At 58.7% G+C, this 18,497-nt stretch overlaps 1 protein-coding gene across 4 annotated transcripts in view; it reads right to left on the reverse strand.

Moving 5' to 3' along the window:
- Positions 1-1,303: 1,303 nt before the first annotated feature.
- Positions 1,304-18,497, reverse strand: part of PSD4 (pleckstrin and Sec7 domain containing 4) — a 32,243-nt gene continuing 15,049 nt past the window's right edge. For 2 of the 4 annotated variants that reach the window (XM_036435968.2, XM_036435967.2), the window contains exons 2-17: positions 14,869-15,933; positions 13,688-13,810; positions 13,412-13,520; positions 12,596-12,992; positions 9,632-9,808; positions 9,087-9,167; positions 8,867-8,979; positions 8,648-8,706; positions 8,409-8,498; positions 7,369-7,412; positions 6,974-7,134; positions 5,879-5,949; positions 5,577-5,740; positions 4,894-5,038; positions 4,504-4,647; positions 1,304-2,788 (exon numbers count right to left, since the gene is read on the reverse strand). In XM_036435968.2, the coding sequence (XP_036291861.1) occupies positions 2,531-2,788; positions 4,504-4,647; positions 4,894-5,038; positions 5,577-5,740; positions 5,879-5,949; positions 6,974-7,134; positions 7,369-7,412; positions 8,409-8,498; positions 8,648-8,706; positions 8,867-8,979; positions 9,087-9,167; positions 9,632-9,808; positions 12,596-12,992; positions 13,412-13,520; positions 13,688-13,810; positions 14,869-15,831 (3,099 nt within the window). In that variant the 5' untranslated portion in view covers positions 15,832-15,933 and the 3' untranslated portion in view covers positions 1,304-2,530. The remainder of the gene's footprint in view (positions 2,789-4,503; positions 4,648-4,893; positions 5,039-5,576; positions 5,741-5,878; positions 5,950-6,973; positions 7,135-7,368; positions 7,413-8,408; positions 8,499-8,647; positions 8,707-8,866; positions 8,980-9,086; positions 9,168-9,631; positions 9,809-12,595; positions 12,993-13,411; positions 13,521-13,687; positions 13,811-14,868; positions 15,934-18,497) is intronic. The other 2 variants (XM_036435970.2, XM_045580979.1) reach the window with 2 other exon arrangements.

Consider the following 18,497-nt stretch of genomic DNA (forward strand, 5'->3'; position numbering starts at 1 on the left):
GGGGTGTGCAAGAGGCAGCTGACTCTCGCTCATCGATGTTTCTAACTCTCTATCTCTCTCCCTTCCTCTCTGTATAAAATATTAAAAAAAAAAAAAAAAAAAGAGTTTTTCTCTCATCTGCAGGACGATGTCAAAGTCCCTACACGATGTCAAAGTCCCTACCCTTTGCGTGGTGAAGACATGTTTGAATGTGGGAGGCCTGGCCTGAGCCACTCCTGGTTCTGTAGAGGACACAGGCTGGCTTCCTGCCATCAGTGAGCCCAGCGTTGCAGCAAGCACCTGGGCCCAGAAGCCAGGAAGATGCAAGCCCGCCCCCTCGTGGCCACCCACCATGACTGCAGCCCAACAGCCCAGTCTCCACCCACCAGGCATCTGGCATGAGTAGCCTGGCAACACTGGCTGGGACCTGGGCACCAGCCCCTGGCTCCACAGGCCTCACATGCCCAAGTGAAAGGAGGTGCCAGCTTTTCATGAGCAAAGAAGCATCAAGTGTTATACACATGCCCACAGGCAGACATACTTCTCCTTTCATTGTTTTAGAATAAGGATACGCATCCAGTGAGGTCAAACACCTCATCCAAGGCCATTGAGCTTAATTGTCAGCTCTGAGCCCAGTCACATTCACCTGAAACCAGGCTTTCACCTCCATAACACAGGGCCATCGGACTCTGCGCGCTGTTACCTGTGTTTGTATCAGGGCGACCCAGGGCCTAAGGGTTGCTAGTTTCACGCCCGGGAACAAACCCTACAGGACCCAAACCCTCATCGCAGGTGGGATGGTGTCTTCCGCTCACTGCACTGAGAGATGAGTGTTTCCATGCCAACAGCTGGGAACCAGAGCAGCACTATCACCTCCCGGAGGTCAGGGATGTGGTCCATTCATTTTTAGCTCCTTAGCACTGGCCCATGAAAAGTGTCAATATTGTTTGTGAAATGGATAAATGAACCAGTGCGTGCATAAACGATTCTGAGGTCCCCTCCAGTTTGATAGTAAATGTGTGACTCCTGCACACAAACACACACTCCTCTATATACATGAACAGACACACACACAGACATGCATCCACAGACACACAAACACACCTGAAGACAGGCATATACATGCAGACATATAGACACACATATACATATATGCAAACACACATCTACACGCAGACACAGAGACACATATAAACACATATGCACATGCAGACACACGTACATACTCATAGACGTGCTTATGCCCACAGGGCAGAGGGGATACAGCCTGACAAAGAACAGCTGCCCACCCCCCACCCCCAATCACACACTCGTGCACACCTTCTTCACTGGCCTGTATTTATTGCACACCCATTGGGTGCATGGCTCAGCCCCGGGCTCTGGTCAGAAACCTCTCGTGGCCCCGAAGGGCCAGCCCAGCTTGGGGGAGTTCCAGGCCACAGGGCTGGTTACAAGCATGGACGAGGGGGAGGCCGGCAGGAAGGTGGAGCGGCAGTGCGGCAGCCAGCAGGCGGCAGGCAGGCAGCAGAGGCCCCTCTTGGCGGGCAGCCTGTGGGCACACTTGGCTGAACAGAGACAATGGTGGCTGCTCCCCCAGCCCAGCCTCCTTCCCACTGGCACAGCCTCAGATCCGTGGGTGTCTGAGAACCACTTCAGAACAACCCCCCGCCCCACCCTGCGGGTCGCTCCAGGGGACACACAGGGAGGGCAGGGCCCAGAGGGGCCTGGTGCCCCTGGGGAATGGAGGTATATGGGCTGGGATGTGGGGAGGGGGTCCAGGCCTCCACCCTGACTCTCAACCCTTCCTCAGCAGCAGCTCCTGCCAGGAGAGCCCCAGGGGCTGTGTCACCACCTCCTCCTCAGCCTCCCCAGGGATCTGAGCCTCTTTCCTGGCGCGGGGACACAAAGGCCCCTTGTTCAGGGCTCCCAGAGCCCTGGAGCCCCCACCGCTCTGGGGCCATTGGCTCTGCTCTGTTGATTAGCAATTGGGCATGGGAGGTGGGGTGCTCTCATTGGCCCTGCAGGGCCCCCTGTAGGGCTGAGGAGACAAAGGTGCAGTCCCAGAGCCAGCCTCACAGGGCCCTGTCCCTGACAGCAGCCCCACCCTGAGCAGGGCCCGACGACAGAAGGCTCGCTGGGGTCTTCCCGGACCTCTCCCAGCAGGTCACCTGATTCCCAGGGCAAGACTATCCCGGGGGCCTGACCGCCCAGAGGCCTCGGCTGCCCCAGGCTCTCTTCTAGAAGCATGGGGACCATCAGCTCTGCTTCCCCAAGGGCTGAGCTGCCCCAGGCCCAGGAAAAGGGGCCATTCTGGATTCGGAGGAGTGAAGAGTGACATGGAGCAAACTTCGGGAGAGGAGCCAAATCTTTGGCCTCCCACCTTCCTCAGTGGCCAGGGACCTGCCTGAGGACCTGCCACAGGGGCGGGCAAGGCAGAGCAGTCCTCGGGCAAGCACAGATGGCTGTCCTTCAGCAGAGGCCTCTCCTCCATCCCACAGGGCTGCAGCCCAGGTCTGCCCCAGTGCAGGGGCCGAGGTCTGTGAGTGACACTTCACAGCTGATGGCGGTTCCGCTTGGGAATAATCTTCCGGTAGGTTCTGCGCTCGGAGATGTTGCGCTTCACCTTGGCGGTGGTGGGGGCCTCGTCCTGGTGCAGGGAGGGGCTGGAGTGGGACTTCTTCAGGCTGGGCTTGGGCTCCTGGGGGCCCGCAGCCTCCCTCCCCAGCTGCTCCTCCCACAGGTCCAGGTCGTCCGAGGGGCAGTGCAGGCGGGTCACCAGCAGCTGCACATACATCTCATAGCGGGTTTTCTGCAAAACACAGGCACCCCACCTTAGCACCCCCTGGCTCCCAGCGGGGGGCAGGGGCTGGAATCGTGAGGGCTGGACAGATAGCGTGTGTATGAAGCTGTGACAATAAAAACTGCTGTAGAGCTGAAACCAATTTGGCTCAGTGGATAGAGCATCGGTTTGCAGACTGAAAGGTCCCAGGTTCGATTCCAGTCAAGGACATGTACCTTGGTTGCACGCACATCCCCAGTAGGGGGTGAACAAGAGGCAGCTGATCAATGATTCTCTCTCATCAGTGTTTATAACTCTCTATCCCTCTCTCTTCCTCTGTAAAAAAATCAATAAAATATATTATTTTAATAAAAAATGAAAATAAAAGCTGCTGCAGAGAGGGGCTGGACTGACAGCGAGCGCCGGTGTAGCACCTGAAACCAGGCTTTGCAGAACAAAGCAGTAGCGTGTGAGAGCCCTGCCACTATTCTGTTACAGTAACACGGGCCGGCCAGCCCTGTTCTCACGGCCAACACCGTGTGCGCTATAACCACCGTCTCCCAGACTCTGAGAGGCCAGGACCCAAGAGGCCTGGGGCCCATGCAGCACTGCACTCGATGGCTCACGCCTGTGCTGAAACCTGGCTGAGGCTGAGCAGCATGGTAACAACTGGCATCTGGAGAGCATGATGTGAACAGCCTTCGTCAGCTCACACTCCTCAGGACACTGTAACTAGCACCTCCAGATACAGTTTCCGTTTTGGTCCGTGCTTTCTCACCCTCCATCCTGTGAGGCCATTATCCCAGCCCCAGGGGTGGGGGGACACCCCATGAGGTCGTTTCCTTGTCCCAGGCTGGGAGGTTGGGTGGGGCACCATCATGAGCCTGTTTGTAAAGGACTGGAGGGCTCCAGAGGGGCTAGCAGCTGCTAAAGACCTCTCCGGTCTCTGGTGGGAGGGGCTGGAGTTCTGCAGGCAGACCTGGGTCTTGCTGGCCACACCTGGGCCTCTGAGAAATGGTGTGCTCACTGCCACGAGTGCAGCAAAAAGCCAGAGGGGATGACCAGGAGGTGAGGGTGGTACAGCCAGCAGGTGACACTGACTATTGCATCTCTGGTCTCTGCCTTTGGATCATCTCTGACCCCTCTGTTGTCACACTGCCCCTCATCTACACTCGCTGCTTAGGTTCTAGAATGTGCATCAATGTCAGGCCAAAGCAGAATTTTGGGTGGGGAGCTGGGGGTTAAAACATTTTGGGTCAATCATGGAGCTAATAAAGGTCATTCCTTTGTTAAGACTGTGAAGGACTGGAGTAGCATGTACACTGATCAGGTTTGGATGACTTATTTGCTCTCTCCATGCCTCAGTTTCCTCACCTATAAAATGAGAATCATAGTCCCTACCCCAGAGCTGTTAGATAATTTAGTAAGATAATCCCAGCAAGTAATACAAGCGCCACAAATGCAGCCTATTATTATTAGGTAGGTATTAGGGGAAATAACCTAAAATACTATTTCCTTCAACTTAAGAAAAGCCAAATATACTCTTAGGAGAAAACAGTCATAAAAATAATGTCCCCTACTAGTGTTTCAGATAAGCGGCTGGTCCACGATCCCAGAACACAGGGCACACGCCCTGCGCAAGCACAGGTGCGCAGACAGCACCTCCCCTGCCCTGAGCCAGAGAGGAGCGAAGGCTGCAGGACCAGACGCGGCCACGAGGGGGCGGCCGGGGGCCGGCGGCTCACCTCGTGCTCCAGGTACTCCTTCCGCAGGCGGTATTCCTCCAGCTCCCGGCCGCGGCCTCGCCGCTCAGGCAAGTTCCTCTGCAGGTCCAGCAAGTCGTCGGAGGCAGCGTCCAAGCAGTTCTCGTGGGACCGGTGCTGCTCCTCCTAGTTGCAGGAGGCGTTGGGAGAAGCAATCCCGAGCTTCTGGGCCCAGGTGCGCAGCCCACCCCACCCCTGCAGTTCCCAGAGCCAGGTGTGCAGACTCATCCCCCTTCCCGGGTCCGGGTGTGCAGCAGCCCTCCTCCTTCCGGGGCCAGGTGCGCAGCCCCGCGCTCCCATCTCTGCTCTAGTCTCCCAGTGTATGCACCACCCCCACATGGCCCTGCCCCACCCGCCTCCCCAGGGCCGTACCAGGGAGCTCTGGGCAGGGCCCACGGGCAGGATGGGCCGCACGAATCTGCGCTGGGAGCCCACCGCGGCGGGGAAGGGCGGCGCTGAGTGCGTGGCGGCGGCCAGGTTGATGCGCGCGATCCAGGAACTCATCTCCTTGGCAGTGCTGAGGGCAGGGAGGCGGTGGGTCCCCAGGGCCTCAGAATCTGTCCTGTCGCTTACCCCACCTCCCCCAACCCCCACCCACAGCTCCTGTGTTCTCACAGCAGTCCAGCAGGCCTGGAGCCTCAAGAAGCCAGAAGCGCTGTGGCTAGCACAGTGGCTGACCTCCACGGGTGTATTTCCCCTTCATCAAAGAGGAAAATCCGGACGACAACAGCTTTTCTATCAAATGCCCCCCAAAATGTCATTGTTACCCTTGAATCGAGCCTCTGTCCAAAACTGGGATGCTGACCTGTGCTTATGGGGCAGAGCCCCACTGGCCAGGTGGGCTGTGGGCCGGGCAGGGCCGGGCAGGGCAGGGCGGGGCTGCGGGAGCCCTGCTTAGTGTGCACCAGAGCCCTCAGTGGGGCTGCTAAGGTCTAGTGTGCACCAGAGCCCTCAGCAGGGCTGCTAATGTCTGCTGGTCCAGATGGCAGCCCCGTCAGGGCAGGGCTCAGGGGACAGGAAGTGGGGCCCTTCTGCTGGCCTCCACCCAGACTCACGGTGCCTGGAAGAGGTAGAGGCGCCAGTCGGCCGTCCGCAGCTGGAAGACGTGTGGCTTCTTGGTGTAATGGGTGGCCGGCGAGGCCAGCGAGTGGTGCACCCCCACAGGCTCGTCCACCATCTGCCCCACCAAACTCTCCCCTTCGGGGCTGTGGTCTTCTCCCTGCCACAGGGCACAGCGGCTCAGAAAAGAGGTTTTCAGTAGCAGCCCCTTAACACCCCCCACCTCATTCTAGGCCTTCCCTCCCCCCCATAAGAGGCCTTCCCCTCCTCCCACGCATCGGAATGTGAGCACCCTTACCTTCAGGAAGTAGAGGACCATCCCTCGGAGCAAGGTGTGCAGCATCTTCCAGCCACGTTTGCCCCATGGCGCTGCCCAGGAGCAGAATGCACAGGTGAGTGGGGGCACCCCACCCAGATGCCCTCAGACACACCCAGGCCCCCCTCTTCACCCCTCACACCAGCTCCAGCCCCCCAGTCCCAGGTGCACATAAGCACAAAGCATCATTCAGACACACAAAACACAGCCTCACACACAGGCATGTGCCACACTGTACACACAGGCAGTCACATGCGGAAACCCAAACAGATGAGGACTATTGACAAACAACAAATTTGACAGACCATCCCCTCTCCAGACACACCCACCCCCAGCACAGCCCCAGCTCGGACATCCTTCAGTCCCTGCGGTGACCTCGGCTTCCTGAGTCCTTCCAGAGAGGCACGGGGCGGAGCCCGTGGGCAGGAGAGGGCCTGCTCCCTGTGGTCACTGCCTTGCACGGGCCTGTGGGATGCTGGTGCCCTGGTTGGTTCCCTGGCTGGGATTCCTGCTGCTGCCTGCTCTAAAGCTCCAGCCATGTGGGCCTTGTGCCGCTTAACACCCCCCACCTCATTCTAGGCCTTCCCTAGAATGCAGACCCGGGTGATGCTGCCCCCAGTGCATGTCCCAGCGTTCTCTTTCACACACCCCATGTTTGGAACAAACTATGCCTGCTCCTTCTTCATGGGCTCACCCTCTGCCCGCCTTCAGACACCCAGACCTTCTGAGCTTCCGTTCAGATTCATCATTTCCCAGGAGCCTTAACGCGCCTGTCTCCCACATCCACCCAAACAAAACCCCAAGCCTCGCCCCCTCCACAGCCCATCCTTCAACTGGCCCTTCCTACACTGCTCCCACACCGATGACTTATCTGGCTTCTGCCTCAGCACAGGGCTCAGGGGCAGGAATATCGGTCCCTCCTGGGTCTGCCCCCCACCCTCCCGGTGGTGCCTCACACAGTCACCATCCAGGCAGTTCCGTGGGCTGCCTGTCACCCGTGCACACGTCAGCACGCTCCCCTGAGCAGAGCCCTCCACACCCCCACAGACAGAGGCCCCGCACAGAGGAGACACCCACTCTTCTTGCCGTCCACGTCGTGATGCATCTTCCGAGCCAGGATGCCCTGCTTGTAGGTGGGCCCCACGGGATCCGGAGCCAGCTGCAGGAAGGGGCTGCTCATCTTGCCACCGAGCGGTGAGGACCGGGCCTTCTCAGGCCTGGCTGCGTCTTCTTCGTCCCTGAACGGAGAGAAGCAGGCTGAGGTGCCGATAGGGGCCCCCACTCTTTCTCTCTCACTGGGGAGCCACATCTCAGGAGACCCCAGAAGAAATCTTTCAAAGCAACCCATCTGTTCCCGTCTTCCCACCCCCCCCTGCCTCTGGCTCCTCAGGTGTTACCTGCCCCCAGGTAGGCCGGGAGGAGGGAAGGATGGCGGAGGCGAGGGAGGAGTGTGGGGAGGGAAAGTCACTTACACGGCCCACTCCAGCTTCTCACTCCGGATAGACCAGTACAGGGCCTGCAACAAAGGCTCATGGTGGTCACGGAGCCCCAGGCTGCGAGGCCCAAACTCCGTCTGGCAGAAGTAGGGGGAGGGCTACTGCAGCCTGCCTCTTCCGCCCCAAAACAGCTGCCCCCCTTCCGTGACTGGGAAGGAGCTCATCTGTGCAGGCACACACACACACACACACACACACACACACACACACATGCAGCCGTTCATGGAGCATCTGGCAGGTGCCAGACATTGTGCTGTCCTAGTCTCCACCTGAGCTCAGTGAGGCCTGAACTTCTTCTCTCCAAGAGAAAGGACTCATCCACATGCCATCCTGCACGGAGGGGCCTGACAGAGCAGAGCAGGCCGGCTGACTGATGGGGCCAATGACCACTGAATGAAGGAGTGAGGTGCCGAGCTTCTACGTGACATAACAGTATTCACATAGATGCATCATGCCAGCTTTGTGTAGTCCTGGGCACACCTACAGGGGCCTGGCACACAGTAAGTGCTCAATAAATGCTCACTGAAGGACACGGGAACAAATGCTGCGATTGCTAATAAAGAGCACACTGTGTGCCAGGCACTGTGTGAACTCCTGACTCACTGGACGACACTTAAGTGGTTCAACCCAGGAGGAACCCAAGTTGTCCAAGACAAGGACTCAAACGCTGGAGCACTGGCTCTAGACTTTCTCTTAAAAGTGTTGCCTTTTTTCATTTAGAGAAGAAGAAGAAAAAACAACAACCCAGTGCTTCCCCGATTTCACAGGCCTCAGAATTAAGCTTTGTGACCATTTCGGGGCTCCAACCCCAGAAGTCTGGTCCAGGAGGCCCAGGGCCGGACTGGGCACTTGCACAAGCTAACAAATCCCATGGTGACCCTGCATTCAGGACTCTGGCCCTGTCTTTGGAGCATATTTGGGCAGAGCCAGGCCCAGGCCCGAGTGCAGCATTCCGTGGATGGGGAGCCAGGCTCAGGCCCGGGTGGAGCCTTCTGTGGGCAGCCCTGGCAGCGCACCTTCAGCAGCTCCTTGGGGAAGTTCCCGCCGTCCTGCAGGCCGTTCAGGTTGTTTATGAATTCCTGGCAGCTCATGCTCTTCCCAATGTTCTGTGGCATGGAGAGAAGTGGGACAGCTGGCACCCGCCACCTAGAGGGAACGCCTGGCCAGCCACTCTGGAACCTTCTCCAGGTCCCCACGGTCCTTCCTGGCTCCTCCTAGGCCTCGGGTCCCACAAACGCCCTCCCCACATGCTCACCGGGCCGTGCAGGTCCGTGTTCAGGAGCATGATGGCGCAGGTCAAGGTGTGCACGGAATCTGTCCCAGAGAGGGGAGTGGAGAGAAAGTGCTGGGACCGGACTTGGCTCTCCCTCTGCCCACAATCGGCAGGGGACCCTCAACTGGGGGTTGTAGCTCCCCACAGCCCCCAAGCTCACCCCACCAGCTGCCACCAGGGAACTCCCGCGTAGGCTCCTACCTACTGAGGAGAAGAGCCCGGGGTTGCAGTGGTGGAAGCGCCTGGAGAACTGGAACAGGACTCGCTCCCGCTCCTGGGTCTCCCCGCTGAGCACCAGCGCCTGGAGGAAGCTCCTGGGAGGAGGCCCGGATCAGGACAGGCCCAGGCTGGACAGCAGGCCCTGAGCTTGGGCAGGGTCTGCCCGACCACCCCTCCTCCCCAGGGAGGGCCCAGGCATTACCGAAGGGCTCGGTCCAGGCTCTGGCCACCGAACTGGAAGAAGGACAGGTACTCCTGAGCCACTGCCCTGCTGAAGTCATTGCTGTGGAGGGAAGTGGAGATCATGTCTGGGTGGAGGAGGGGGCAGGAGGCACAGGCGCAGAGGGAACCCTGTGGCTGCACACATCCCAGGGCCTGGGAATTGGAACTGGGGACCCCGAGCAAGGCAGAGGCCCAGCCAGCTGGACCCTGGGTCCTGAGAGGGCAAGGGACAGCTAGGGTCTGATCTGTACCGGTCCCCTCCTCACACTGGGTGGCAGGGCCACATGTGATCAGGGCAGGGAGGCAAAGTGGACAATCCAGTGGCTCTAAGCTGGGTAAGGGCGTGGAGAAGGGGTGATACCAGTGAACAGGAAGAGGAAGGCTTGGACAGGGGAAGGGTACCACCAGGACAGGACGATGGGGTGAGAGTCAGCAATGGACTGGAGGACTAAGGGGGGGGGGGGGGGGGTGGAACGAGCCTGCCCACCTCACCCAAGGGCCCCTTGCTCAGGCTGAGCCCCTTACTTCTTCCGCAGGTGCACAGCCACCTCGGACTTCCGGAAACCCTCCAGGCGGTAGAGGCGGGAGGCCAGGTCCCAGGCCTGCTTGTCCGTCCTGACGCCATTGGCCAGCTTGTCTGCAGCCTGCGGCCCCTGGCCCTCCTCTGGGGACTTCCCTTGGGGCATGGGGCTCTCAGGAAGCCTGCAAAAGGCCATCAGAGCCCTCACTCTCAGTCGATGGGCACAAAGGGGTTTTGGATCAGGTCGTGGAGGAACCCTCAGCAGGCCTGTCCCTCTCACACCCTCCAACTCTAGCTCCCACGGCTAGACCTGCGACCGAGGAAGGTGCTTGGATGAGGCAAGAATAGGAAGCCAGGCTGGCTTCGGGATGGTGAAGGCTGGAACATCGGCCTGCGCTGTCTCTCCCTAGTGCCCTGGTACAGAAAGGCCTTCCCGTGGGGACAGGACAGGTTGGCGGCCCGGGACGAGTGAGTGCAGGCCAGCCACCCACCGGCTCAGCCTGACACTCAGACCCTCAGAGGTCACCAGTCCCACTTCCTCCCAATGCTCCGGTTTCCCTGGCAACAGCACAAACCCACCCTGGTATCTCCATTATCTGAATGCTCTGCTCGTTATCCAAGCTGCCACAGTGAGGGGTTGTGCAGGGAAGCAGAACTCATCACAACGTGAGAATTTCACTGATAAATGGCCCTCTCTCCAAGTAACGGCCTGTGTCTGCTGGTAACTTCTTACAAGGTCCTGACACAGGAACACCCAACAGGGCAGGGCAAACAGGGTACAAACCAACTGAAAAGTAAAGTTACAAATCTGGCAGAAACTCCCAGGCTTTTGTGCAGTTGGCAAAAGTGGTGCAGGAAGACGCCGGGAACCACTGACAGAGAAGCCAGGAGAGCTAGTCCAGCAAACAGTGAAGAGCAGGAACTAAAACAGGCACACTTGTCCCATTTAAGACAACTAACTCTATGGATGATCAACTGACGAAGCCCTAAAATACTTTACCAAAATGACTTTGTCAATTGGTGGTCTTCCTGTAATGATATCTGGACAAAGAGACACTTTGGAGGGAAAACCCACTCTGTAAATATATATGGTCATGGACTGTATACTTTCAATGAGTGACTTGTATCTTAACAGAGCTGTTAATAAAATAAAATAAAATAAAATAAAATAAAATAAAATAAAATAAAATAAAATAAAATAATAAAATAAATTAAAACAAGTCTCTGATCACACTGTGAAAGTCAAGTGTGAATGAAAGATAGCTATTGGGTCACAAAGCTTGTGCCAGGAAAATTAAGCCTCTTATATTGTGTTAAATATAAAACTCAATATGCTTATTTATGAAATGATCACTTATCAAGAAGCCCCAATTAAACCTTTCATTATTTACCACAGAAGTATGGTTCTCATTTGAGATGGATTTTCTTGTTTGATTTTGGGTTGAAGTAACTTTAATTTTGGTAGCGCCCCTCTCTGTCTAGATTCTGAGACCCCGCTATGGCCCAGCCTCTGGATCTCCACGGACATCGGAGTGGCCAGGTGCCTGAGGCGGAGGGCTCTGTGATCTGATGGGAGGGGCTCTGTGATCTGATGGGAGGGGCTCTGTGATCTGATGGGATGGGTGATCTGATGGGAGGGGCTCTGTGATCTGATGGGAGGGGCTCTGTGATCTGATGGGATGGGTGATCTGATGGGAGGGGCTCTGATCTGATAGGATGGGTGATCTGATGGGAGGGGCTCTGTGATCTGATGGGAGGGGTGATCTGATGGGAGGGGCTCTGTGATCTGATGGGAGGGGTGATCTGATGGGAGGGGCTCTGTGATCTGATGGGAGGGGTGATCTGATGGGAGGGGCTCTGTGATCTAATGGGATGGGTGATCTGATAGGATGGGTGATCTGATGGGAGGGGCTCTGTGATCTGATGGGAGGGGTGATCTGATGGGAGGGGCTCTGTGATCTGATGGGATGGGTGATCTGATGGGAGGGGCTCTGTGATCTGATGGGAGGGGTGATCTGATGGGAGGGGATCTGTGATCTGATGGGAGGGGTGATCTGATGGGAGGGGCTCTGTGATCTAATGGGATGGGTGATCTGATGGGAGGGGCTCTGTGATCTGATAGGATGGGTGATCTGATGGGAGGGGCTCTGTGATCTGATGGGAGGGGCTCTGTGATCTGATGGGATGGGTGATCTGATGGGAGGGGCTCTGTGATCTGATAGGATGGGCTCTGAGCCACACACAGGGGCATGGAGATGGGAGTGGGGTTGACCCTGCAGCCAATGCAGCTTCAGGTCCGGAACCTGCACTGCTACCACCTCCTCCTGGCCTCTTCAGCATGACCTCTCCTTGGCCAGCCAGAGCACACGCCTTTTCCCAGTGGGACCCCAGGAACTGGTGTCTTCACCAGCATACAGAGGGGTGGAACGCGGCTGGCTTCCCACCTGGCCTGTTCCCACCTCTGGCCTCAGTTCTGGGGTTACTCAGGCCTCTGTGGGCCCCCAAACTCCTCCCTTAGGTCCCAGGAAAGCCAGCCATGGTGCTCCGGCTCCCCTGAGATCTGAGCCAGCTCCCGGGCCCAGGCTCCGATAGGAGCTTCTCCCAGATGACCCTCAGAGTCAGAGCCTGCGTAACCCCACGTCACATGTTTTGACCTCCCACGCCCCACAGCTACGTGGCACGACTCCCATCTCTCTGGGCACATGGGCCTGGCGAGGTTTCCTGGACACTCACCCCTCCTGCTGTCCAGCCTTGGACAGGCTCTGACTCAAAACCCACCCCATGTTACGACTGTCTGCTCTTTGGTTTCTGATGCTTTCAAACCTACCCCATCCTCCTCAGAGCCCTGTTGGTGCCGGGCACATAACCCTGCCTTAACTACAGGAGTGTCAAACCCCTGCGTGCACTGCTACCACTCCCAGATCAAGGCTCCCCAACGCACCCGAGGAGCCGCTCCAGCCCACACTTACCCTCCTGCGGAAGCCAGGTGAGCATCGGGCTGGATGGCGCCGCTGGCGTCAGCGTCGACAGTGCCCACAGGGTCCTCTCTCTTCACCTCCTTGCCTGGGTCTAGGGCCTCTGGGGCCTCCTCTGTCTCTGAGGACCAAGGCTGTGGCCCGTCTGTCTCCAGGAGGGCCAGGCGGGAAGCGTCTAATGTCCACGTGGGTAAGGCGGTGCTGGGGTGGCGGCCCTGGAGCTGCGGGCTGCCTTCCCAGGAGGATGAGGACACCGGGCTGGGCCCGGGCCTGAGGCCTCTGCTCTCAGACTCAGGGCTGCTGGGCTCTGGCAGAGAGGCTGGGCCCCACCAGGGGCCCAGGGCACGGGTACAGGGAGCAGGCTCCTGGGGACACTCGGCATCTCTGTCACCTGAGGGAGAGCGGAGTGAGCTGGCAGGGGGTGAGCAGCAGGCTGGGGGCCCAGGGGCCTGGCAGAACAGACAGCCCTCCACCTCCTCCCCGGGCTCCTCCCTGCGGCTGGGCAGCACGTCCAGTCCCTCCTCCTGCAGCATCCTCCCACGTGCAGGGGCACAGGGCTCTCGGCACTCCAGCCCCAAGGCGGCCAGGCTCAGGACAGGTAAACCACTGGAGCCAGGCATTGAAACCTGGGTCCCCGTACATTTGCTCCGTGAGGGGAGCATTTAACCCCACGATCTACCTAACAGGGTACCATGGGCCCTTCATGATACCCACGATCCAAGAATGACCTCTGTCCCACTCCAGATGGCAAAGCCTGCCACCGCCCAATGTCCCAGCCCTCCCTCCCCCCTTCCCTCCCCCCGGTCTCACCTCTGTCCTGGGAGGTAAGAGGCAGCTGGGGCCAGGAAGGACCCTGCTCGGTCTGAGGACTGGGCAGGGCCTGTTGAGAGGCACAGGGTATCCATGTGAACAGGAGTCCAGGCAGGGAGAGGGGAAGGAGAGGGAGGAGAATGACTAAGTTACACACCCCTCCCTGCTGTCCAGGGGAGGATCCTAGGGGGCGGGGGGGGGGGGGGGGTCTAGAAGTGCTGCTGCTGAGCCCTTCCCAGAGGGGGCAGGGAGGCACAGAGAGGGGAAGGTACTTGCCGGAGGACGCACAGGATGAGGATGGGTGGCAGGGCTGGGGTCAGATCTGGCATGCCCTATTTCCCAGGTCAGTGCCTCGTCCACAGAGAAGGCTGCAGGGTCAAGACCACCTGCCAGAGAAGCCTTAGGGAAGAAATGGAGAGGACAGCATTTGGCCTGGGGAAGCAATGCCCAGGGCATTCCCATACCCTCCAGCCCTGGGCCATGTCCACTGACTTGTTTTCTTGGCCCGACCTCTCCCCTCCACAGTCCCCCAGGGGTCCCTGCCTCCCCCAGCACCAGCCCAAGGAGGGGCTGTGTGATAGGGAGGGCGACAGCCACCAGGCCATGGGCAGGGTCTGCCATCCTGGCGGGAGCACCCTGCAAGCTCAAGGATGAGGACAGGGCCCCAGGCTCCCCTCAGGTGACCCCAAGGGCCCCAGAGCCAAGAGGCCAGCCCACACAGGGTGGGGGGGGGGGGGTGACGGAGGGCGGCAACCTAGGGAGGGGGCTCCCCTCTGGGTAGCAGGCCTCCACGGCTCTCTGGGTTCTGAGATTAGAGTCTCGGCCCTGCTCCACCATCTGAAGCTTCCTTATCTCTTCAGCAGAGGCCACCCTGGGAAAACTGTGTCCCTATTGTCTCGCACACTTGTCCCCAGAACTTGTCCTAGCTGATAGCAAGCTCGTCTGCCTTCGTCCTGTGGGCCTGACCTGCTGACACTGGGCGGGAGGAGGAATGGGAGATGACGAGCTAAAAGTAGCAAAATGCTGCCTTAAGGAGAGAGAGGAGGGACGCCGACAGAACCTCCTGGGGGCAGAGGGCGCTAGGCCGCTGACCCCTGCAGGTATGTCTGGGGTTGGGGTGTGTTAGAGGCGGGAGGGTACAGTCTGAGGATGGGCAGGAACAGGCTGCACCTAGAGGGGCCGCCAGTCCCCCCCACCTAACCCACCCCACGCGTCCAGACATGCCCCTGAGCCGGCGAGACGGAGACATGGATGTGCACACATTCAGTGGACAGTGCAGCATCCATCCATTTTCCATAATTCTGAAGGCCTCACTGGTCCTGCCTTCCTGTTTTGTTTCTCCAGGGCCCCCAAAGGCCCTGGCATCTGAAGAGTGTCTGGGCCGGGCGACCACAGAGCAAGCCTGTCCTTCTGTGCCCCAGGCCCAGCTCCGGGCGGGTCCCCAATGCCCTGCTTACCTCGCTCCCCGCCCAGCTGGGAGGTGCTGCAGGAGACTGCGGGGTGGGGATGGGTTCAGCCCAGGAAAAGGAGTGTGGTTTGTAGGTGGGCACAGGGAATGGAGGGGTGGTGTGCCCGCTGGAATCAGCCACGCTGTCCCCTGAGTCTGGCTCATCGCCTAGCCCCCAGGGCACCCTGCCCAGCAGGAGAGGTGGCTCCATGGCCTGCGGGCTCTCGGGCCTCCCTTCCAGGGCCTGAGGGCTCTTAGGCCTCCCGTCGTCGTTGTCGTCCTTGTCAGCCCAGCAGTTGGAGTGTCCCCAGGAGAAGCGCTCTCTGGGCATGCTGGTCTCTGAGGAGGGGCTCTCCAGGAAGAGGGGGTTGTCAAAGAACAGGCTCTCCTCCTCGGCACCCCACTCTGGGGAGGAGTCTGGGGAGGAGTCTGGCGTCTCCTCCTCAGGGGACACCTGGGTCTGGCTCTCTCCCTTGGGCCTGCTGCTGTCCTCTCCTGAGGAGGAGCCGGCGGGGGGGCCTGGGCCCAGGGGGCCCGCCGGGCTGGAGGGGAATGGGGGGAGGTCCACGGGAGCCGCAGGGATGCAGGACCTCAGCTCGGCCCGCAGTCCCTCAGTCTTCTCCAGCTCCTCCTCCAGGTCCAGGACGCACATCTGGGCCTGCAGGATGCCCGCCCAGAACACCACCTGCGTGGACGAGCTGGAGTTCTGCCGTGGGCTCCCCTGGGAAGACCTGCTCCCCAGGCTCTCAGGCTCGGCTCTAGAGCCCCCGGCAGGAGCATCTTGCCTCTCCGGGGACTCAGAGGGGTCAGACGCCCAGGTCAGCTCCTGCAAAGGTCCGGGCAGGTCAGGACGGCTGCTGGTTTCCCTTGGCTGTACTCCTGGGTGGGGCTGCAGGTTGTCTCTCAGATAGTTGTTGAGGAATTCCACGGGTTCCGGGTGTTCAGAGAGTGTGTTGTCATCCATCATCCACATGGAGCAAGTGTGCAGGGGTCCCCAGCAGTGTCCACCGTCACAGTCCCATTGTGCGGATTAGGGGGGCTGCTGGCCAGGGGGGCGACGGAGATTCACTCTGCCCTGGAAATGCCCAAAGCACAGCAGGTCAGCAAAGGGCTGCCAGCTCCTATCTAGTGTGTCAGATATACGTGGGGGACCTTGCCATGCCCATGGCCCCAGCTGGGGTACACTGTCCTCCTCAGCTCTGTCGGGGAGCAGTGCTCCATGCAAGCCTCTGACCCCACCGTCTCAACCGCCTGCTCCAAAGACACCCATCTGTGGGCTGAAGTGGCCCAGGTGGCTTAGCTGAAAAAAGATGGACTGGCTGAATCAGATCCTCCTCTCAGGGATCTCGACTGGAGAATGGAGAGGCAGCAGGAGATGGAAGTGCATCAGAACAGCGTGAAATCAGTGGCGAGCCAAAACAGCACTTAAGCCAAAGCAGGTGGCAACCAGAGAGACACAGACCAGAGTTGACGAAAATGCAACAGAACCTCTCGCGGGAGAAGCAGGCACCTAGGACAGAAGGCCACGGCCTTACTCCCACTCCCTGAGGCTCCTGCCTCTGGAGCCTCGTCCTTCGCAAGACTGGCCAGCGGGTCCTGGTTGACAGCCGTGCAGCTTGGCCAGGGTACGCCCTGGCCACTGTGAAACCTGTCACTGGACTGTCCCCGCCTCCCACTGGCTCTCAGGAAGTGTGGGTCAAACACAGGCCCCTTGGCACTGAGTGGTTGTAGGTGGGCACAGGGGACGAAGGGGTGGTGTGCCCACTGGAATCAGCCACACTGCCCCCCGAGTCTGGCTCATCCCTTTCAGAGTGAAAGGCGCCAATGGCCTCATCACATCGTCTCTTATTTTCCCTTTGCCTCAGACCCTTCTCGGGTGGGTCCTCATTCCTTCAAACCCCACACCTGCATCAGCACGTGACTGCCTCCGGGCCTTCCTGAGGCACCAGTGACGCCACACCTCCGCTGTCACGAGAGAACCCGCTTGACAGGAAAAGTTCTAATGCCAGCAATGGAACAGAGATGGCGGGCAGGGTGAGGGAAAGCGTGTCTGTCCTGCACGTTTTTACAAGAAGTCCCACAGCCACCTTTGCAAACATACTATTTAGAATAGCTAACATTTCCTGAGTTTTTCATGCCCGGCACTGTGCCAGGGAATCTCAGTTGATTGTTAAGGCAATCTTTGGAGGTAGATGCTACTATTATCTAAAGTTGGCAGAGGGAGATTTGAGGCTCAGAGAGGTTGAGTAACTTATTCAGAGCCACAAAATTAATTATGTGAGCCCCAGGATTTACACTCTGGCCACCCCACTCTGGAGCCCACATATAAGTAAATAGGCGTGTGTACACAGAGCAGCCACATAGGTCAACGTTAATTCTATGCTCAGATGCTAGGTTGGTATTACACACACACACACACACACACACACACACACACCCCAGGAAGCCAAGTGTCCCCAAGAGCCAAAGGGGAAAGGTCTGAGAAGCTGTGGCAGCTTTCCCCGGGACCAAAAGGAAGAGAGAGCTCAGGGGCCTGAGGTGTCCGAAGGGCCTGGGGGAGGTGGAGGGAGCCTGGGGATGGGGGAGCCCACGGCCATGAGAGGAGGACATCGAGACAGACAGACTGACAGCAGTTGATAGGGAACAAGTATGCAGTTTGGTGGGGCCATGACTCTGAGCCAGTGAAACTCAGCCTGCTGGGCCCCACCCCTCCCAGCCCACTTACCCCAGCGTGCAATGTCCTCCCTTTCCCAGACTGAGCGCCCTGAAGGCAGGTCCAGTCCAGGGCTGTCTCACTAGGATGAGCTGGGCAACCGAATCATTTGGTGCTCGCTGATGTTAGGCTCTCTCCCACCTTTCAAGCTCAGGGTAGGGGGTGTGGTGCTGCTTCAGTTCAAGCAGGTTAGAAACACAGCCTTGTGCTGACTGAGAAGTCCAGGGCCCCCTGTGAGACTTGGGGTTACAGAGCCTGGTGGGAGGGGTTCTGGCTCCAGTCTGCAATTCCATTTGGGGGCCACAGCTGTGTGTGGCAGGGTTGCCACATTTAGCAAATAAATATATGGAACACCCATCCCCTCGATTCCCAATATTTGGGACATACTTGTACCAAAAAAGTTTTCATTGTTTCTCTGAAACACAAACTTAACTGGGCATACTAGGTTTCGTCCGGCAACTGTCCTCCCTCCTCTCCTCGCCCCCCACCGCCCCGGGAGGTGCAAGGAACTTGTGAACCCCACAATATGACCCATCGCACCTGCTTCACCACGAGCACCTGCAGCTACAGGACAGCGGCCACATCTGTCTCCTTCTACTAATGGAGACGCCAAAGTGCCGAGTTCCAGAAATGTGCAGGGAGCTCAGCGGGGAAAGGGGCTGGGCTCTGAACCCAGGTCTGCGGCTCTCTTGCCATCGCTCTCTTCAAAACCCTGCAGGCACAAAGCCCTGTGAGCAGTCACTCATGCTCTGCTCCCATGGCCAGAGCAAGGCTGTGGGCTGAGGTGCCACTCGGAGGTGTTTGTGAGAATGGGGAAGGAGGAATGACAAATGCTCAACAAACTCACTGGGGCCCTGGGAGCCAGGGCTGAGAGGAGATTCAGAATCATGTGACCTTCCGACCTGAGGGCCAGACTGCCCTTGAGC

Source organism: Pipistrellus kuhlii, unplaced genomic scaffold (assembly GCF_014108245.1).
Source record: "Pipistrellus kuhlii isolate mPipKuh1 unplaced genomic scaffold, mPipKuh1.p scaffold_m20_p_13, whole genome shotgun sequence".
NCBI lineage: Eukaryota > Metazoa > Chordata > Mammalia > Chiroptera > Vespertilionidae > Pipistrellus > Pipistrellus kuhlii.